The sequence below is a fragment of the Azolla caroliniana genome, unplaced genomic scaffold (assembly GCF_043228905.1).
Source record: "Azolla caroliniana isolate FFs.n. ecotype wild unplaced genomic scaffold, voAzoCaro1.0.p SCAF_3, whole genome shotgun sequence".
In the NCBI taxonomy this organism is placed as follows: Eukaryota; Viridiplantae; Streptophyta; class Polypodiopsida; order Salviniales; family Salviniaceae; genus Azolla; species Azolla caroliniana.
In genome coordinates this window covers 235,527-253,849 of record NW_028230438.1, presented here as the reverse complement: position 1 = coordinate 253,849, position 18,323 = coordinate 235,527, and the positions used below count along the sequence as shown (strand labels likewise).

The following is an 18,323-nucleotide window of genomic DNA, read 5'->3' as shown; positions in this document are numbered from 1 at the left end:
TTTGACCACCCACTTCTTTTTGAGAGACTTGGGTGGAAATGAGATTAGGCTTAGTGCAAAGTTTTGTACACTACTAGAACTTTCTTAGCTTAAGCTATTTTCTTTTATTTTAGCTTTGATGATTGGATAAACACTCATTTTTGTTGTAACCTATTTGTCTCATGGGCCAAATTTGGCCTTAGAAGACGTTAATATATCTTTCTTTCTTTCTTTTCTAATATATCTTTCTTTCTCTCTCTCTAGCTACATACATACAAAAAAGCTCCAATGTACACATTCACGTGCAAAAATCATTTCTCCAACCAAAAGAAGACGAAGAAGAAAAAGAAGAAGCAGGAGGAGGAAGGAGGACCTCCAAACTTAAAATTCAGGACGAAGCTATTGGCCGCGGATGATGATTCATTCATTCATGTTCCCAGGTGATGGCGATGGCGAGAAGCAAAAGCAAAAGCAAAAGCAAAAGCAGAGGAAAGTGCGGGTGGGAGGAGTCGTATTCACGAGTCTCTCTGCTTCATGATGAAATCCTGTCTTCTACTATTATTTATGTATATGGATCTCAAAGCAACCACCATAATCATGAGGTGGTCACTCAGCGTCTCTCTCGACTCGACTAAAATGAGAGTTCCTGTAATATGTTTGGAACACAGAAATAAAGCACCATTACCTCCTTCCTTCCTGCTGCAGTCATGAAGAAATACGCGAGCGCCAGCACAACCAACGCTCTCGCTACTTCACAAGCTTTGCAGGTTTTCTACCACTTGCATTCCTAATTTTGTATTTGTCTCAGAGGTGGCCGCCATGCCGTCGTTGTTTATATATATATATATATATATATATATATATATATTTCTCGATTGAGAGTGCTTGACCTAATAGTAATGGGAAGATTTGCCATCTGTTCACTCCGATAGGTTCATAGATCGCTGCGAATTAACCCAAATCTACGGCCATATCATAAAAAATATATATTTGAAATGTGGTACACAACTTCCTCTATACTAGGAGAGAGAGAGAGAGAGAGAGAGAGAGAGAGAGAATAGATTGTTTATCGTCCACGAGAACAGAGATTTTATTTGAAGTCTTTACAGAGATTAATTTAAGCAACATATGACGTGACCAAGATCAAATGAGCAGGAACATCTTGTACTTCCAGCTTGCGTCACCTAATCTACAAGCTAGATTCACCACCTGTGTGCGTGCAAAGCAATGCATTTTCTGCCTGTATTTATTTATACCCATAAATGCCTTCCTTTGCTCACCAAAATATAGCAGCTGGCTGAATTTCAGCTGACAGCATGTATAATGCATCAAAGTAGAATTTTATTTCTCGGAATGAATTGAAGGACATCCTTATATGTAGATAGAGACCAAAGATTAGTAGACTAGAAAACGGATTCCTAACCGTATTTAGTAAGCACCGAGATATTGTTTAACATATGGTCTGCTGTGCATCAGATGAACTTTGATGATGACAAAAGAGACTAGTGGATAATTAGCATGTCTCATCATGTGGGGGCACCAGCACACACTGATTCAAAGCATCTTAAATTTTTTGAGATCTCAAAACGGTTGGATGGCAAAAATTTATTAGCATTCTGATGATATGCCAGAGCTTAGAAGAGACACTGATCTATAATATGTGGCTCTGTAGCTTTGAAGAGGACTATACAGGTAGGCTATGCTAGATTATATATATGTACTCATTGAATATGTGTGTGTAATACCCCTTTGACAGGGATTCAAGAAATATGTATCTGCGTCACTTTTAAATGCTAATGGTTGAGTTCTCTTATAAGGCAGGCAATTTTACCTCAGGTGTTCTTTTTACGTGTAGGAACTAAGAAATTTATGCAGCCATCTCTATTTAGCTGCAGAGCATTATGAATCAGCCTACCTTCATTCAGACCAAAAGCTTTTGTATGTGTACCTCTTAAACCCTTGTTAATGGAAGTGACGGAAAATTGCCATTCCTTTATATGATTGTGATCCGTGGATTATTCCTTTGCAAGAACAGAATTTTTGAAAGCTTGAAGGACTACTCCACCAAGGCCTTTGTCAATGCACTTGATCACATTGGTACTGGAGCATCGCAACTGAATGAATCCTTGACACAGCATGCAGCAGAGTTTTCAAACTTGCAAGTTTGCTTATCAAGCCTAGCACAGGTTAGGAGACAATAAGTTCGTAGATACTTTTATATACACTTATCCTGTTCTCCTAAAGTTTGTTCATCTTAGCTAATATATTATCCTTTGGTTTGTAGAGACTTTCTACATGCCATGAATGCACAACTTATGAAGGTCTAAATAAATGGCGGCATCAAAAGCAGAAAACACGCTATAATAAGCATTATGATGCCGCACTAGGTGGCTTTCATTTCTTTGATGTGGCCATTCAAACTTTTCAGATTAAAAGTTTCAGCTGCTGGATCGCAAAGATCTATTTACTTACATACAGCGAATGTCTTCTATAACTGCTATCCTTATGATTGAACCATGAATGTTCAGTTCTTTGAATATCTTCTCGCAGATCTCACTATTACAGATGAAACATCCTTGCCACTGCTCGAGTTATTGACAGAAAAACTTGGGAAAACTTCACATGAAGCTGAGCAATCTGGTATTCTTCTTAAATCTGTAATGTGTAATAGTCCTTAAGGATAGATCTTGTTAGTGTCCATAAACTAGATATACATGAAACTTGGGTAAATTTTGCATCATGTTATTGAATCACTTTTTTTTCTCCTGAATTCAAATCTTCAACACTGGAATATTTAGGGAAACTGGAATGTCAAGATTTGGCTTAGAGCCAGTATCAATCGTGATTATGTAGGTTAGTTGTGGTAGGTCTCCTAGTGATTCATCGCAGTTAGCATATTTTCCTTCTTGGTTTAATATTTTGGGCACATACCAGATGCTTGCGCTAAATATAATGATTGTGTGTCTAAAATTTAATTTATATTGTACCTAATGTATGTATGTCTGTGTCACGTGTGGGTGTGTGAGAGGGAGAGATTTATTCACGTCCTCAAAGGTCAAAGGCAACCTATCAAACCAAAATTGAATCATTATTACATAGTATGGGTGGAATTTGCTAGTGAATCTTGATGCTCAAGAATTATACTGATAAATGTTGCACTCAAGTTTGCACATTGTGATTGTGAGAGGAATCACTGTAGGGAGTGGACTGAATTGACAATGCGTGGACAACAAAAATGTATGTGGTCGAAATGTAGCAGATTGTTTTCAAAAGTGTGACACTCCGGGGTCCCACACTTGTCCAGGCAAAATATACATAGTTGATGAGATGTATTGAAGGAATGGTTTAGATGAAGGTTGAGGGTTGTTAGATATAATCAATGATCAGCCTGAAGTTGTAAATCTATCCCCATATGTGCTCTTAGAGTGCACATTTTGTGATAGCGCCCCAAATGAGGAGTGGCTAGTGTGCAACTCGACCATATGGGTTGATAAGGTGTTAATCTAGGAAACCGTAGATGTGTAGGACACAATGTATTTAGGAAAGAGCGAAATAGGTAATAGGATTGGCTAATCAAGTAAATTAGAATATTTTGTGGGCAAGTTACGATGTACTTAGTCTTGAAGTATGTGCCATTGATTTCAAGATAAGTACTATCTAGCACTAGCCTATATCTAGGGAATTGGGTCATATTAAATGACAAGTCAGTTGACAGAAAAGGAATATCTCCACTACTATCAACTGACTTGCACATTTAATGTTATACTTAGACCAAACATAGAATATAATCCACTTTCTTGCACAGTGGTTGGATTGATAATCAGTCCCCACTAATTTTGTAGTGAGCTGGTGCATATCCTATCTAAGCTCTAAGTTGTGAGCGCATGGGTAACTACCATTGTGAGCTACTCTCATATGTAATTGAAGTTTTGTTTTTATATATCCATCTCTGTAATTGTAACTCTATATACCTATCTAATCGATTCTCAATATTTCTAACAAGGGTTGGGCTCTAGCATGCATTGATGAGTGTGATTTCCCTGTTCAGAGAAGATGCTTTTGTAGTTTGGTGCAACATGTATGATATAATGTGTGAAATGTGAGCCTTGGTGTTGCAAAAAATCTCATTCATCGGGGAATTTACTGATGCATCATGAAGCAAACATTATGCATCCTTTCTTCAAACTATATCTTCATATCTTGCATCCAAATGTGTGTGAGAGACAGAGAATGCTGATAAATTCTGACAGAGTCTAATTATAAATTTCAGATTCAAATGTGTTCCAAACATTGTCATGGCATCTATCAACAGAATTGTCGCCCATTAATCATAGGAGTGTGCAGAGAAATCGTAATAGGTAGATCTGACTAGGATGATTTTTTTTATGTTGTTTATGAAGCTTTAAAACATGACAGCGAAGATTATAATTTGGTGAGTTTTGTTGATTCTTTAATTCAGATCATCATCCCCACCCCGTAGGCATACAAAGATGCCGATTCGAAGTAAGCTATTCTTTGGAAAATAACGGTCATGATATGGTTGTTTATGTTTCTAAAAATTATTTCTAGTTTAATATGTCGAGCCTTTAGCATCACAAGGATCAAATATCTAGTTTGTTTATAATAAGAGAAGCGCTATTGGGAAGGATGATAATTTTTAGATTTACTGTTACATTAAAAATTTCTATTCAATTTGCAATAATATATGTTAATGTTTGGATTGATCAGGGCATTATTATCGTTCTCTATCTAGTGGACAAATTGTTATGCATACTCATGAGTTTGATACTTCATGGAGGGCACATATCAAGGTAAATTTACAGTTCTCTTTCTAGTTGCATCTCTAATATCAAGTGAATCTCCCCCTATAATGTAATTGAGGAAAAGGAACATTGTTTGGGATGTTGCTAAGAGTCTAATACTAATCAATAGAGCAAAATAAAGTAAAAAGAAAGAAAATAGATTGGATAGAAGAACCCGTTCTACCCGACCACCCTCGAGCTATGATCTAGACATAGCCAACCTATCATTGACGTCCCATACTATCGGATATTAGGTTGACTAATACCTTGGAAGAGATAACACGATCGTTAAGACGAAAGCCTAGCCCGCACCACCGGTGTCTAAGACAACAGCCTTCCAACGTAATGTGTTTATGAGGGTAACTATGCCTCATATTTATACCTGTTCCTAGGCCCCTCGAATAGATGTGCCTTTCTAAAAGGCTCTCCATTCATTGGTTATCCAAATCATGATAGTGCATGCACCTATCATTCTTTCTATCTAATCATATTAGTCCCCTCTTTAACATTAGTGAACATACCCTTCACTTATGTAAATATTAATGACATATCCTCACCTACGTGATGTGTACATAACATACTCCCCTACTTCAAAAGATTGCTCTCTTGCAATATAAAATGAGGAAATTGTGCCTTAAGAGTATGCTTGCATTCCCATGTGGCATCATTAATAGGTTTATCCATCCATTTGATCTTGAATAGCCAAATCTCTTTAGAACGTAAATGTTTAGAATGAGAATCAAGAATTCGTTCAAGAACATAAGGTTTGTAAGAAAAATCCTCTAAATGTTACAAGATCTTGGATGATGATGGTGTTATCACTAGAGCCTAAAAATGGTTTTAAATGATTGATGTGAAAACGGGGGTAAGGCAAGGTGATAAGCAGATGATCCAACTCGCTTAAGGATTTCAAATGGGCCACAATATCGTGGGGCTAACTTAGCGCACTTGCTCGTAGACAATGACGTAGAGTCAGTAGGGACATACAAAAAAACTTTTTGACCAATGGTAAATGCATGAGGACATCTATCTTGATTAGCATAAAATAGAGCACGATCTTGAGCTGTCCAAACATTCTCTTTGGCAATATGCAACATTTGGTTCACGTCTTGCAAAACAATTGCGTGTTCATAGAACCCTTGCGATATTGTATGGAAAAATCAAAATCTTACATAAGGTCAGCCCAATGGCCTTTACGACCAACAAGATCTGGCTGGTCACAAAAATACTTCAAGGATTGATGGTATGTTGTAACCACAAATTGATTTCCATAGAGATAATGCCTCCATGTTTTTAGTGTATGTATTACCGCGAACAACTCTTTCTCTTGAACCAAATACCGAGATTGAGTAGCATCAAGCTTTTTACTTTCAAAAGTGATAGGGTGACCGCCTTGATAAAGGACGACACCAATAGCATAATCACTAGCATCGGTGCCAATTGAGGAAGGCTTGGAAGGGTCCTGTCATAGAAGAGTGGGATCTTGACACACATGCTCTTTGAGTGTCTCAAGTGTTGTGTCAAGTTTTTCATTCCAGGAAATTGGTTTGACAGACTTGCGTGGATGACCTTTTAAAAGGTCAATTAATGGTGCAGTCAATTTGGAAAAAAAATCCAACAAATCCTAAGAATGATTGAAGTTCACGAATATTACGAGGAATGGGCCAAAGTTTAATCTTTTCAATACGAGAAGGTTCAATTTCAACACCATTTTCCGTAATTAAATGACCTAGATATACAATAGGTTTTTGGAAAAAAACACATTTTGAATGTTTTGCATAGAAAGAGTTGTCACCCAACTTTTGTAAAACAAATCGAACATGTTGAACATGATCTTGCAAGGTACGACTATATATGAGAATATCATCCAATAAGACGAAAACAAAATCACCGAGTTGATCTCGAAAATGTCATTCATCGCTTGTTGGAATGTGGCTGGAGCATTAGTCAACCCAAATGGCATGACTAAAAACTCATAATAGCCATAACACGTACGAAAAATGGTTTTAGGAATATCATCCTCGGCAATGTGAATCTAATGATAACTTGTTTGTAAATCAATTTTCGTAAAATATTGGGGCCCATGCAAACAATTAATCAAATCATCAGTACGAGGTAACAAATATGCATCTTTTATTGTCATTTTATTCAAACAGTGATAATTGATACAAATTCTCCATGAACCTTCTTTCTTAACTAATAGAACTAGCACACCCTAAGGTGATTTACTATACCTAATGTGGCCCATACTCAAGTATTCCTTAAGTTGTTTAGCGATCTCATCCTCTTCTAATCGATTAAGTCGATAAGGTGGAATGCTCACAAGAGCTGCACCGCAGATGAGTTCAATTTGGTGGTTCACATTACATTATGGTGGTAAAGTAAGTGGCAATTCGTTAGGAAACACGTCTTGAAAATCTTCTAAAATAGAATTGAGTAATTGTCGTTCATAATTTGGTAATTGCGTGGAGTCAAGATTAAAATAATAAAATTGAAGCGCGGGATCAATTACACACGAATAAATTGATGAACGAGAATACTCATTTAAAGATTTAGAAGGCGCAAGTGAACGAGCAGGAAGTTTGGAATATTGAATAAAATGTTTAGTGATTAACCCAATCAATGAACAAAGAAGGGTTTTTATTAAAAAACCAAGGGTATCCTAAAATGATATCTGTCGATTGTAGTTTTATAACATGAAAGTCAAGCTTCTCTAGATAGGTATCTATTTGAATTGGCGGTTGACAATGATGTATTGAATGTCTTTATTTGCCATGTGAACTTGATAGATATGATCACTAGCGTTTATGTGGAATTGCATTTGCTGCACCAAGTGATCATTAGAAAATTGTGAAAACTACCAGAATCAAACAATAAATGTGCTTGTGTTCCATTGATATACTCGACCGCTCGGAGTAAATCATTAGGTCCAAGTAAATGTGAAGGAAAAGTGCATTCACATGAACTTAAGTGGTTGGTATGAACATCAATAACATTGAAAGACTCACCTGTGTGACTCGTAGATTTTTTCTTGAGGGGTGTTCATTGACTTCCTGTCAAGACGACGACAAGTATCCTTTGTGTGGCCCCGCTTCTTGCAATATGCACAGAAGAGGTTGGGTTTCTTTGAGTCGTGGTCCAAAGTGTCACTAGATTGTTTACGTTTCCCAATGAACTTGACATTCAGAGTTTTGTCGAACTCAAGTTTATTGTGGTCTTTCTTGAAAGTCCTATGGTACCGAAGTACAATGTTGACGGCTTCCTCGAAAGTTGTGGGGTTCTTCTCATGGACAATCCAATGGTAATCCCCATTGGGAATACCATTCAAAAAACAAGCGACAAACCATTTCTCACCCGTAAGTCCCGATTTTTGGATCTAGGTCCAAGCATGATGCATATAATCCTCGAGAGAGGTAAATGGCTTGCTCGACAACGTGAGCAAGTTTTGTGCTTGTTCGGTTTAAGAAGGTGGCTGCAAGAATTGTTTCTTAAAAACATCAATGAAACCTTCCCAAGTTGTGGGTAAGTTCTTTGCAGTCCTTAGGTTGTGCCACCAAGCAACAACTCGGCCACCGAACTCACGATCGACATAACCAATTTTTATAGCATCAGGCTTGGGATGGAGCTCAAAGTGAGACTCCCAACGACCAAGCCAAGTGTTAATGGCCTCCTTGGTTCTTTCTTTCTTATCTCCCTTGAATGGCGTGACTACGAAAGAAGGTTCACCTTCTTTCTTGGAGTCAATAGTCAATTCTTGGAATTTCTTTTCTAAAGCCATATTGGCTTGCCTAATTTCGGCCAATAGATTTAAGGTAGCAGTGAGCAATTCCTCAATAGTGATCTCAGCTTGTGTGCAAGATGCGGATTGGAGTTAAGAGGTCTCGGTTGGAGAGATCGCTCCAATAGTGTTCAAAACTTGTTCCATGATGCAAGCTGTGTGTATACAATATAAATAAGGAGGTTCAGAAAATACACAAGCAAAATGAATGCTTGAAATTTTGATTGGAATAACTTTATCCAAGAAAGCATCTCATGTCTTTACCCCTCTAAATATATGAGATGTGATTCGAGATCCGATAACTATAGTAACATTATGGTGTTTTAAAAACCATGGGAGAAAACATAGCAAAGATGTCTTTCTCAGATCTCTATCTTGAATAATCATGGTGGCTCCCGAGGCTCAACCATGGTTCTAGCATCAATGTAATTTCCTAGTTAGCCTTATATTAAAATGCCAACTCAGCATGTATTGATATGGTTGAGAAAGTGTATTACGTGCAAAAACAAATGCACTCAAAGTAATATTCTAGTCTTGTGAGTAACAAGAAAATGTTATGACAAAAAGAGAAAAATAACTCACTACCTATATGAGTCAAGCAGTGACAAAAACAAGGTTCAAAAACCATGTGTTGTTTACGAAACAAAAATACCACAAATAAATGGATGGTGTGAGGTATGCACATATCCATCCCAATATGGCGATTGTAATTTACACAATTGTGACATAAGCCACAAGTTGATACAAATGGTGGTGGTGTTGTGCGCAAAGATATAGTACTCAAATTTATGAGTATTTAAACATCAATAGGGGAACTCATGTGTTTTTAATCGAGTTCTACAGCTCAATTACATGAGTTGAACCTAGAGGACACTTTGGAAAAATATTTAAAAAGTGGCATGATGCCCACTCAATACGAAAAAAATAGACTACACAAAATCGTTACCCAATAGGGAAACACACGTAAATAGTGTTGATGAACATAAAAATTAAGGTTAAAAAAACTGTGAAGTGTGGGTAGGTAGATGAATATCATAAGAAAATCTTAAGAAAGGGAGAAGATAACTTGTGTAATTAGAAAATAGGTAGAATAATAATCAATTAGGTGTATGAAACATTAAGCATGCCATAATGTAAGAAACCCTAGGGTAATCGACATGCACCTCCTCAAGACCACCACATCCCATAGAATCGGCCAAGTGATGGCTCAATAGAGAGTGGAGTGGCATAGGTAAGCGACATACACCTCATCAAGGCCACAACATCCCATAGAATCGGCCAAGTGAGGGCTCAGTAAAGGGAAGGGTGGCATACTCAACATCATATGCAAAAGGGCCATGAGGAGAGCATGTGCGATTAGGTTAAACACGCTTGACCCGATGCACAAGAATAATTATAATCGTAAGAGATGGCGCAAGAGTGGGGAGAGTGGGAGATACATCGCAATATGCAAAAGGGCCATGAGTTGAGCTTGTGCGATTAGTCCAAACACGCTCGGCCCGATGCACAATAATAATTAAAATCGTAGCATGGTAGCAAGAAGAAAGAAAGAAAAGAAAATGTAATACAAATGTGATTCGACCGAGAAGAACGCATCATAGAAAAGGAGAGAGATTGAGAAAGAAGAATATCGGGTTAAGAATGTTGTTTTGATCCTGTGAAGAGCATGACGAGAATTGTTAGATCCCCATCGCTCACATGCAAAAAACATCAAAACAACAAAAAAAAATGTTAGTAACTGCTCTGATACTAATCAATAGACCAAAATAAAGTAAAAAGAAAGAAAATAGATTGGATAGAAGAACCCGCTCCACCCGACCACCCCCGAGCTATGATCTAGACATAGCCAACCTACCATTGACGTTCCATACCACCGGATATTAGGTTGACTAATACCTTGGAAGAGATAACATGATCGTCGGGATGAAAGCCTAGCCCGCACCACCGGTGTCTAAGACAGCAGCCTTCCGACTTAATGTGCTTATGAGGGTAACATGCCTCATATTTATACCTGTTTCTAGGCCCCTTGAATAGATGTGCCTTTCTAGAAGGCTCTCCATTCATTGGTTGTTCAAATCATGACAATGCATGCATCTATGATTCCTTCTATCTAATCATATAAGTCCCCTCTTTAACATTAGTGAACATACCCTTCACTTATGTAAATATTAACGACCTACCCTCACCTACGTTATGTGTACATAATAGACGTCTTTGTCTCATCCAATGGAATTGTAGATAATGGTTGTGTTTGATGACCTGTGACTAGTGTAGTTGGAACTTCTTTGACTACTTCTAAATAGCTAAACTTTACCTGAAAAAAAGATTTATTCTAGTGAAACAAAATGTTGCATGCTTCAGGAGTCAGCGCCCTTTCTGTATTTTTAAGAAAATGTTCCTAAATGTGTCTTAAGATGATCTATTTTCATCTCAAAAAGGATTGAATTAATTTATATAACCGAAGTCTTTGAAAATTTGTGATTCATGGGAAATATTATTATGCAGTTGATGTTAGCTGGTAACCAATCATTCAATTTGAAGATTGAATTCACAGCCTTTGTTTTTCAGGATGCTTCTATGTGTAGATCAAACTCCTTGCTATCATTAATGATGTCTGAAAATATGGAGCAGGAAATAACTCAAGATAAGGTGGCGCTTCCATCCTCTATAGAAACAACAATAGGAAGGACTAAAATTGATAATAAACAAATATAGTGTTATCATGGATAGAAATGAGAAACCAAATAATTTGAAACGATGACATGTCTCAAGCTTATTATAAAGAAATCAAGTGACATTAAGTTACATATATCTTGACCTTTTTTATTGAGCAAATTGGATGTGTGGTTGGATGCTAATCCTGGCGCATTTAGGTTTCTTTTCATTCATGTGTCTGTAAACTAGGATATCACAACTTGATATGGATGCATTGTGATTTTATTTGCTCTTCACATCATGGGAACATAGAATGCTGGTGGGATGTGTTAGTTGGAAACAGAAACAAAGGTACATCAAGAAGTTAATGGATGGAACCTTGTGCATGATTGTCAATGTTAGGGGAGGAACAAAATGCATTCTTCGTGAAAGAGCGAGATTTATATTCTAATTCAAACGCAAAAATAATTGTGGAGAACATTGGCCATAAAGCTACATGTATGAAACGATAATGTTTTGCGTAGTGTCCATATGTTGTGTTTTTCAATTTCTTGGTGGTTAAGAAAATATGAATACTAATTTATGTATATGTGTATCCAGCAAATGTCTCAATGCAGCTATTTTTATAAACGAAGAATCACATATCAATTTCTTTGATAAGCCCCAAGAGAAATTGTCTGCCCAATAAAGAGAAATTATTGACATAACTCCATCAGTTAGAAGAATCATTATGTGTATCAAATTTAGCACATTTTGGTGGCAATGATTTGTCTCTATTTGGATGCCCTTCATTTGGACTTTTTACATATTTTGTGGGCTGTTGATGCTAAAAGCATCATCAACTTTTGAATTCATCTCCATCAACAAGGTTGCAACACAATGTCTTAGCAATATGCATGCTTTTTAGAAATGTTATCGAGCAATTTTGTTTTCCAATATCTCAACTTAAAATAGAAAAGATATTTTATCATCCATGAGGCGGCCAATCTTGATCTATGAGACCAAATAACATATCATCTTTTATGCAACTCCATCGTAAGAAGGGGGTTACTACACTACACTAAAAACTCTCTACATGAAAAAAAAGTTCACAATTTTTTGTTGACATTTGAGTATGACAATTAAATTCTGGTGCCAACTAACAAGTCATCATATTTCGCGTGGATATGTTGAGCATGCGATAAGTAATATTTATCCTCCACTAGGTTTTCTTCATCGTTGGGTGATGATGCCATGATGCTTCCTTAACCTCAAACTTGTGATAGCAAGCTCAACGAATTGTTAAGGCTCTTCAAGAGCCAAGTTGCCATGATGCTTCCTCAAACTCTTCGTGAGACCAAGCTCAAAGAATTGTTAAGGCTCTTCAAGAGCCAAGGTTCATGGGGGTAGTGAAATGCAATCGAATACATACTTGTATGTTTGCCTTACATTGTGGCAAATATTGGGGGTTAACATTTTGACATTTTAGATTTTGCCACTTCATCCTTAGTGTCTCTATAAGCTATCCTCAATGATCACATAGCATTATTGGAGAGCTCCAATAGATCTTTTACTACTCATCTCTTAAACCATTTCATAATGTAAAGCAACCAACCTGATGAGAGAATTTCAGTGTTTTCTTGTGTCATGTATACTATGTTCCAAGCTTGCTTTTGCAATCTATTATCCAACATATTCTTGACTTTTTTTTCTAAGCATTCGATGTCCACCTACACATATACTAAAATATCAATGCCCTACCTCGAGAGCATCCTTTAATTGCTTCCAATTTGTTTTCACATCTATACTAAGCAAGATGTTCATGTCATAACTCTCAACCACATTTGCATATAGATAAGCCTTTTCACAGCAAGGTTGCATAATATACTTCTTGTCCGTTTGTACACTAATGCAATTGATAAAAGTGTGAATTTTTTGTCACAATGTGTAAGGGCTGGTGTTCTACATCTAATGACAATGACCCAATATTGGTTGTATCCATTTTGGATGCATCACATTCTTTCACCACTACATTGTCTAACAACATTCCCTCCTCAAAAGGCTGCATCTACCCAATCTTGTCACTGCAATTTCCAAGTAAAATCTCACCATATATACAAATTGACCAAAATAACCCTTAAAAATTATGATTAACAAACCGGCTGCCTAACAATGGGTGATATCATTCCACTAGGACAATAGAAAAATCTAGTCAATCGGTTCAATAGATCTAGTTTAAATAACATTTATGTCCAAATGTGGCAATATATCCCACCAACTTATAAAAAAACTGATGTATAGGCGAAACCATAAGTGAGCAAGCAGCAGTAGTCCATAATGATCAATGACATTAATTTGATTGGTTGGATCTGATGGAAATGCTAATGAGAAGCAGATAAAATATACGGCCATGGACTAAAATGGCACATACATATATAAAATCATATCAATTTATTCTCTGTTTTTATAATGTCCATTTTTTAATTGCAGAGACATACAAAAGGAAAAAGAAAATTGCACATAACTACTCTTCACGTTACAGTATTTGGATCGACGAATTCATAGTAACCGATAGTTATGACATGGGACAAGAATAGGTGCTTTGCCTATCATCCTGTCCACAGCCAAATCTTTCTGGATGAGGAATTTCAATTCACGTATTAAAGAACAGTCCACACCTTCAAACTTCTACCTGTATAGTAATAATTACAACTTCTGATAGAGATATCCATAATGAAGCAGCTAGCAGAGGATCCTGTGGTAAGAAGAACCATGTTAAAACCTCTGTTTTATTGAGATCTCACAAATCACATAAACTCATCGATAATACAATGCAGGCTAATAAATAGAATGGGTAAAGATCATGTACATCATACCCATTCTTGTCAACGGCATCTACTGAGAGATGCTACAGCTACACCTATAGCAGCAATAGCTACTCCTGTCACAAGCAAAGGTAGTTTCATACCAATATTGATGTTCTCTTTTTCAGTCACATCACCATTGACCTTGCAATAATCCTGCAAGCATCAAGACATGTTGACAAGAAGGTATAACATGATAAGCTGCTTAATATTGTGGATGGAATACTACATTAATGTGTTGAAGAGAAATCTTGCAGCTAACATAAGAATTACACTCATACATGATCGCTTAAAACTATATCAGAATTGAGAATAAGAGGAAACATCATATATAAGTAGTCAGATCATTGCATACCTGTTCTTTCTGCAGAATATGATTTTCATCTTTAACCAATTGAATATATTTATCCTCATTTTCATAAGTTACACAACCATGTGGGTGTTCCTCCACATGAAGGGAAATCATCTCTTCTTGATCCAATGTGCTCTCGTCACACTCACTCTCATTTTCAGTACAGATAGTTCCACTTAGGTATGGAATGTCTGAAGACGTCACAGCAACAACTTGTGGAACATCATTTTGCACCTCATCTGCATGATTATAATCAACCTCAACACTGCTATTTTCAGCTTGATAAGATTCTGGGGACTCCTCATTGACACTGATAGAAGCAGATTGATTGTATTTGATTCCCTTGAGATTCCTTATTTCATTTTCAATTGGTACTTCCTCATTACATTTCTTGAAATAATCCGTCCTCTCCACCGTGGCAAGGTTACCAATAACAGGCAAAAGACTCTGAGAGATTTCAACAGATTCCACATCGAGATCATCAGAATCTTTGCATTCATCATTTGGGGCTATTGATGTAGTTAGCTGGGTATCTAGTACCCCTTGCATTGTTGAAGAGATGTTATATGCACATAGATGGGTAGCTTGGGAATCCCCTCCAAATGCTGCATGAGTAGCTTCACCAACAGAGAGTATCCTCTTCAACTCTGTCGAAGGTCCCTCCCCCACTAATAGGTTCTTAATCTCTTTGACAGCTTCATCGAATAGAGAAGTGTCGCTTGCAGGATCAGAGGCGTCTTTGACCTTATGAGACCCTTCAACAGTCTCAATGGATCTACTATCTGTCTTTCCAGTGTTTTCTGGAACTGGCAATGACTGTGGTTCCTCAACGGGAAGCCTTTTTGATATGATGACTTCTTCTGACATGAGAGATTTAGAATCGACAGCAGATGCTACAACCAGTTTGGCCTCTAGTTGAGCTTTTTCTACGACGCCTTCTTTCCTATCGATGCTAGCTTCAGATGCCATAACAGAGTTCTGGTTATTTCCGTTTCCGAGCATTATTCCGTGGGCTGATATAAATCTTTCAGCAGGAGTAGATTCAGGACTCTTGTCATCTTCTGCAATCCCCATCAACATTGATGGATTTTCTTTGGGGTTGTCTTCTTGGTCTTGGTTAGCTTTAATGACAATACCTTCTCCACCAGGGTATCCTTCGACTTGTGCTATCTGCATCTCAGAATCCTTTAGATCTCCATCTAATACCACTTCTGAAATAGCCCTAACCGGCTCTCCTATAACAAAATCTTCTTGGGCCGGTGGAACTACTAATGGTGATTGTTCTTCCTCGACTATTGTTTTCACACGGTCTGCAACCATGGGTAATGAGTCCTGATCATCTCTTAGGATTGTTTTGGCATTCTCTTCTTCCCCCTTGAATAGATAATTTCCTTCAGTAAGAGACTCTTTTTCACATGAATCGTCCACCTTGATGAGCTTGCTATTTAATCCACAAACTTCGGCTAGAAACTCTGTTTCAGTAAGAGATAAAGGAGATTCCTTATCCATCTCCGATTCATCGCTTGTGGGTATGGATGATACCTCCACATGCGATTCTTTTTCAATCAGAGATGGAAGAGCTTCCTTAACAATCTCCGGTTCATCATCAAAAGCATTTGTGGCCATGGCTGAAACACCTTCTACAACCACTTTGTATGAAACTGACTCTTCTCTGTAAGGAGAAGGAATGGCGGTTTCTTCTGCTGAGGCTGGGTAAGCCTTAACATCAGCTCCATGCGGATGGACCAATCCTTCAGAAACAGGGTGGCCAACGGTATGCGTGCCGATACTCCTCAGCTCTCCAGGAGACATGCTTTTCTTTTCCTCTTGCTAACTCTCTCTCTCTCTCTCTCTCTCTCTCTCTCTCTCTCTCTCTCTGCAAGGCTCTCGGATTGAGGAGAAACACAGAGAGAGAGCAGGGAAGACGAAGAAGAAGGACGGCAAGGATTCGATTGATTGCTCTATTTTTATCGTCTTTCGTTTGTGTCTGTCTCTTTCCACATAACAAATCCTCTGTTTGTTTGTTTGTTTCTTCGCGCAGGGAAGGATTCAAAGAAAGATTTACATAACTTATTTACCCTTCTTCTTCTTCTTCTTCTTCTTCTTCTTTTCTTTTTTGGTGGCTTCTGTTGGAAAGCAATCCATCCATCCATCCATCCAATAAAAATCCAAAGAAAACGACCCTCCACCCAACTCCACTTCTAATTATAGTTATAATTATAATGTGTTTGTTATTCCCATTCCCATCCATGTTAGCATTAGACATGACAGACCATCACAATCCGAACAAAATGATATTGATTGATACTATGTACACAGTACATATATGCCAATTCCAAAGTTACCCTTCAAAAAACTAGTTGTATTTGTTATTATACAAATCTGTCTACAAACTTGTGCGCGCATACTCCATATGTATATTTGTAACCCCATATAGCTAGCTACATGCATTTGTTTGTTGCTATGATGAATCATTATGGTGCCCCACCCCAAGTTCCCAACTTCGATTCGACCATCCAACATTTTACTCCAACTTATCCACTATTTTTCCTCGAATACTCCATCTATTATTTTGTGTCTTACGAGTCATGCATGACTCATGACCGGCAACTTCTACATCTCACTTGCCCTCATGTGCAAACCCCGCTAAATTTCCCATTTCCTCCTTGGTCATTTTTCATCCCCACATGCTCGTTCTCGCCGGGAAGTTTCCGCCTCTATGAGCCTTGAAATAGATTTATAATAGCTCATGCATTTTGGTTTCACATTTTAACAGCTAACATGTTTGGTAATTATTACCAACGAAAATAAGTGTACTTTTTTCATACGAAGGAATGAATCATGAGACTTGTACTAATGAGAAAATTACTACCCAAGCAAAAATAGCAAGAAAATAATTATCGTTGTCTTTTATAGTGGGACAACCTTTTCTTTTTAAAATATTTACAAGACTTGTACTGGATCTCCACTAGCTACTCTCATTTTTTCATTTTTTCGACAAAAGTCAAAACATATCATGGGTGTAGGTTGATGTACATATGTATGATCATTCTCCAACAAAAGATTTCGTCGCCGTGATATAAAATCAAACATAATCTAGAGTTTCACGACTTCCCATAAATCTCAAATTGAACTCACAATTGTGTATTCTTGTACATAATATACAGATAGATCGTCAGTACGCATAAATGTTTTCTATAAAAATGTAGGCAATGTGTACCTCTCGCTTTTGTAAGAAGGCATTATATTGTTCATAGGATCCTCTTTTTGAAGATCGTTGTGACACAAGTCTTTATTTCATAATCCAAAATTGTAGAGTTTCATTAATTAGAAACAACTAGATGTTGATGAATAAGAAGATGTGCATCAAATTATTCCATCAATGCATGTGATGTCTTGTTGTAGCCATTTACATGCATGCCATGTTAACTTACAACAGACATCATGGGTAAGTAGTTATACCAAATAAATTATAAGGCAAAAGCAAAGGATCACTTGACCTTAAAAAGATCCATGAAATAAAACCACAAACTATTTCACCATAATTTATCCTCGAATATTACTTGTTTAAGTCAAAACATTGATAATTGTGTAAAGAGAGGGATTTTGTAAATTCAATGTTCGATCTCACGTACCAACTTTCATGGAAAAAGAGAATGGAATATTTCAATTAAACAACTTATGTGTGTTGGTATCAAGAGAAGCAAACATGTAAGACCATGAATTTGTGAAATAGTACATAGAGTACAACATTTTGCAACATTGAATGTTGTAAAGATACATAATATTTCATGAGATATATGGACAATCTTAGTTGAATTTGAAAGAGCATGCATTGTTATGGTTGTGAACAAAACCCATGTGCTTGCATGTCAAAGAGTCCTTGTTCTAAAAACTAGTTGAAATAACATTTT

At 37.1% G+C, this 18,323-nt stretch overlaps 2 protein-coding genes across 5 annotated transcripts; one reads left to right on the top strand and one right to left on the bottom strand.

The window, feature by feature from the left end:
• Window positions 1-623: 623 nt before the first annotated feature.
• On the top strand, window positions 624-11,378 carry LOC147865698 (putative protein ABIL1). 4 transcript variants are annotated; one of them, XM_087316029.1, is made up of 9 exons: window positions 625-746; window positions 1,835-1,917; window positions 2,015-2,165; window positions 2,264-2,366; window positions 2,545-2,619; window positions 4,250-4,337; window positions 4,439-4,482; window positions 4,708-4,790; window positions 11,128-11,378. In XM_087316029.1, exons 1-9 carry the CDS (start codon window positions 687-689, stop codon window positions 11,272-11,274), a joined length of 834 nt encoding a protein of 277 aa, XP_087172155.1. In that variant the 5' UTR covers window positions 625-686; the 3' UTR covers window positions 11,275-11,378. The 4 variants fall into 4 exon arrangements, with proteins under 4 accessions (XP_087172157.1, XP_087172155.1, XP_087172156.1 ...); XM_087316027.1 differs by having other exon boundaries at window positions 629-746; window positions 2,530-2,619; XM_087316031.1 differs by lacking the exons at window positions 4,250-4,337; window positions 4,439-4,482 and having other exon boundaries at window positions 624-746.
• A 2,249-nt stretch (window positions 11,379-13,627) lies between these two features.
• On the bottom strand, window positions 13,628-16,236 carry LOC147865697 (uncharacterized). Its single transcript, XM_087316026.1, has 3 exons — window positions 14,413-16,236; window positions 14,070-14,213; window positions 13,628-13,948 (listed from the first exon to the last, which is right to left on the bottom strand). Exons 1-2 carry the CDS (start codon window positions 16,219-16,221, stop codon window positions 14,079-14,081), a joined length of 1,944 nt encoding a protein of 647 aa, XP_087172152.1. The 5' UTR covers window positions 16,222-16,236; the 3' UTR covers window positions 13,628-13,948; window positions 14,070-14,078.
• Between the last annotated feature and the right edge of the window lie 2,087 nt (window positions 16,237-18,323).